Here is a 984-nt window from a genome sequence, read left to right on the forward strand (position 1 = left end):
TCAGTCCTCCCAAATTGTCTCCAGATCTAAATCGCCGCGTCGTTCGGCTCCACAGACACTCCATCGCTTGCGTTTGTCCCTTGGTCCATAGCTAAGAGTTCTGCCCCTGGGAGGTGCGTCCATAGGTGGTCGACCTTTGGAATCGGACGAATCGCCGCCATCTGCTCCTTCTGCGGCAACCTTGAGCTGAGTTAATTTCTCGGCTTCCAAAGCGGCCTCTTCTGCATCTGGAGAGTCAGGAATGGTTTCCAAACTTGAGATGCTGGGGCTGCGTGATCGAGCTGACGTCGGTGTGGATGGCACGGAAGATAGGCTGCCCCCATAACTGGCTGACAGAGCATCGTAGCCTCGTAAAGAGGAAGCTGACGAAACGGAGGACGGTGGCGAGGGTAGCAAAGAAAGAGCGCTGGAACTCGGCGGTGGCACACTTCGAAAAGGAGACGAGGATCTCCTAAGTCGACTTGATGACACAATTGCTCCTCCAAGAACGGGTGAGCTGCTTCGGTCGGGTTGCTTCTTGTCTTGCTCGAGAACACTCGTCCGGACCGGAGATGTCGCAGGAAAAGCTTCATCGACAGGCTTTCTTGGCGTTCGAACACGACTTGGGGAGCCAGAGTTGGAGGGACTTGCGGGTCGTAAGCCGGGTGAGTACAAAATACGCCCCGAACCGCTGACTCCGGGCATAGACTGGGTTCGTGACATAGGGGAAGCGAGGCTAGCGGCAGACCGCGATCGTGAATGGCCTCCTGATAGAGGGGATGCAGTTCGTGGTCTGTAAGGCAAGGCAACAGAAGGTGCCGAACTCCATGATGGTGAAATTGGTGAGGTTGGGTTCGGGTCGGTACTGCGACGTATGGTGGGCGGTTTCCTCACCATGTCCAGGTCCAACGGTGGAATAGCATTCGGGTTGCTACTAAGACGAAGGGAGGGCACAGGTGAGGACTTGAACGCCTCCATACGTTCCGTCTCAGGAACGGGCTCCAT

General features: G+C 56.2%; 1 protein-coding gene across 1 annotated transcript; it reads right to left on the bottom strand.

The window, feature by feature from the left end:
• Positions 1-984, bottom strand: MAA_04288 (uncharacterized protein; the record flags this gene model as incomplete). The annotated part of the gene is made up of 1 exon (XM_007822286.1): positions 1-984. The coding sequence occupies one exon, from the start codon at positions 982-984 to the stop codon at positions 1-3; it is 984 nt and encodes a 327-aa protein (XP_007820477.1).

The sequence above is a fragment of the Metarhizium robertsii genome (assembly GCF_000187425.2).
Source record: "Metarhizium robertsii ARSEF 23 chromosome Unknown MAA_Scf_5, whole genome shotgun sequence".
NCBI lineage: Eukaryota > Fungi > Ascomycota > Sordariomycetes > Hypocreales > Clavicipitaceae > Metarhizium > Metarhizium robertsii.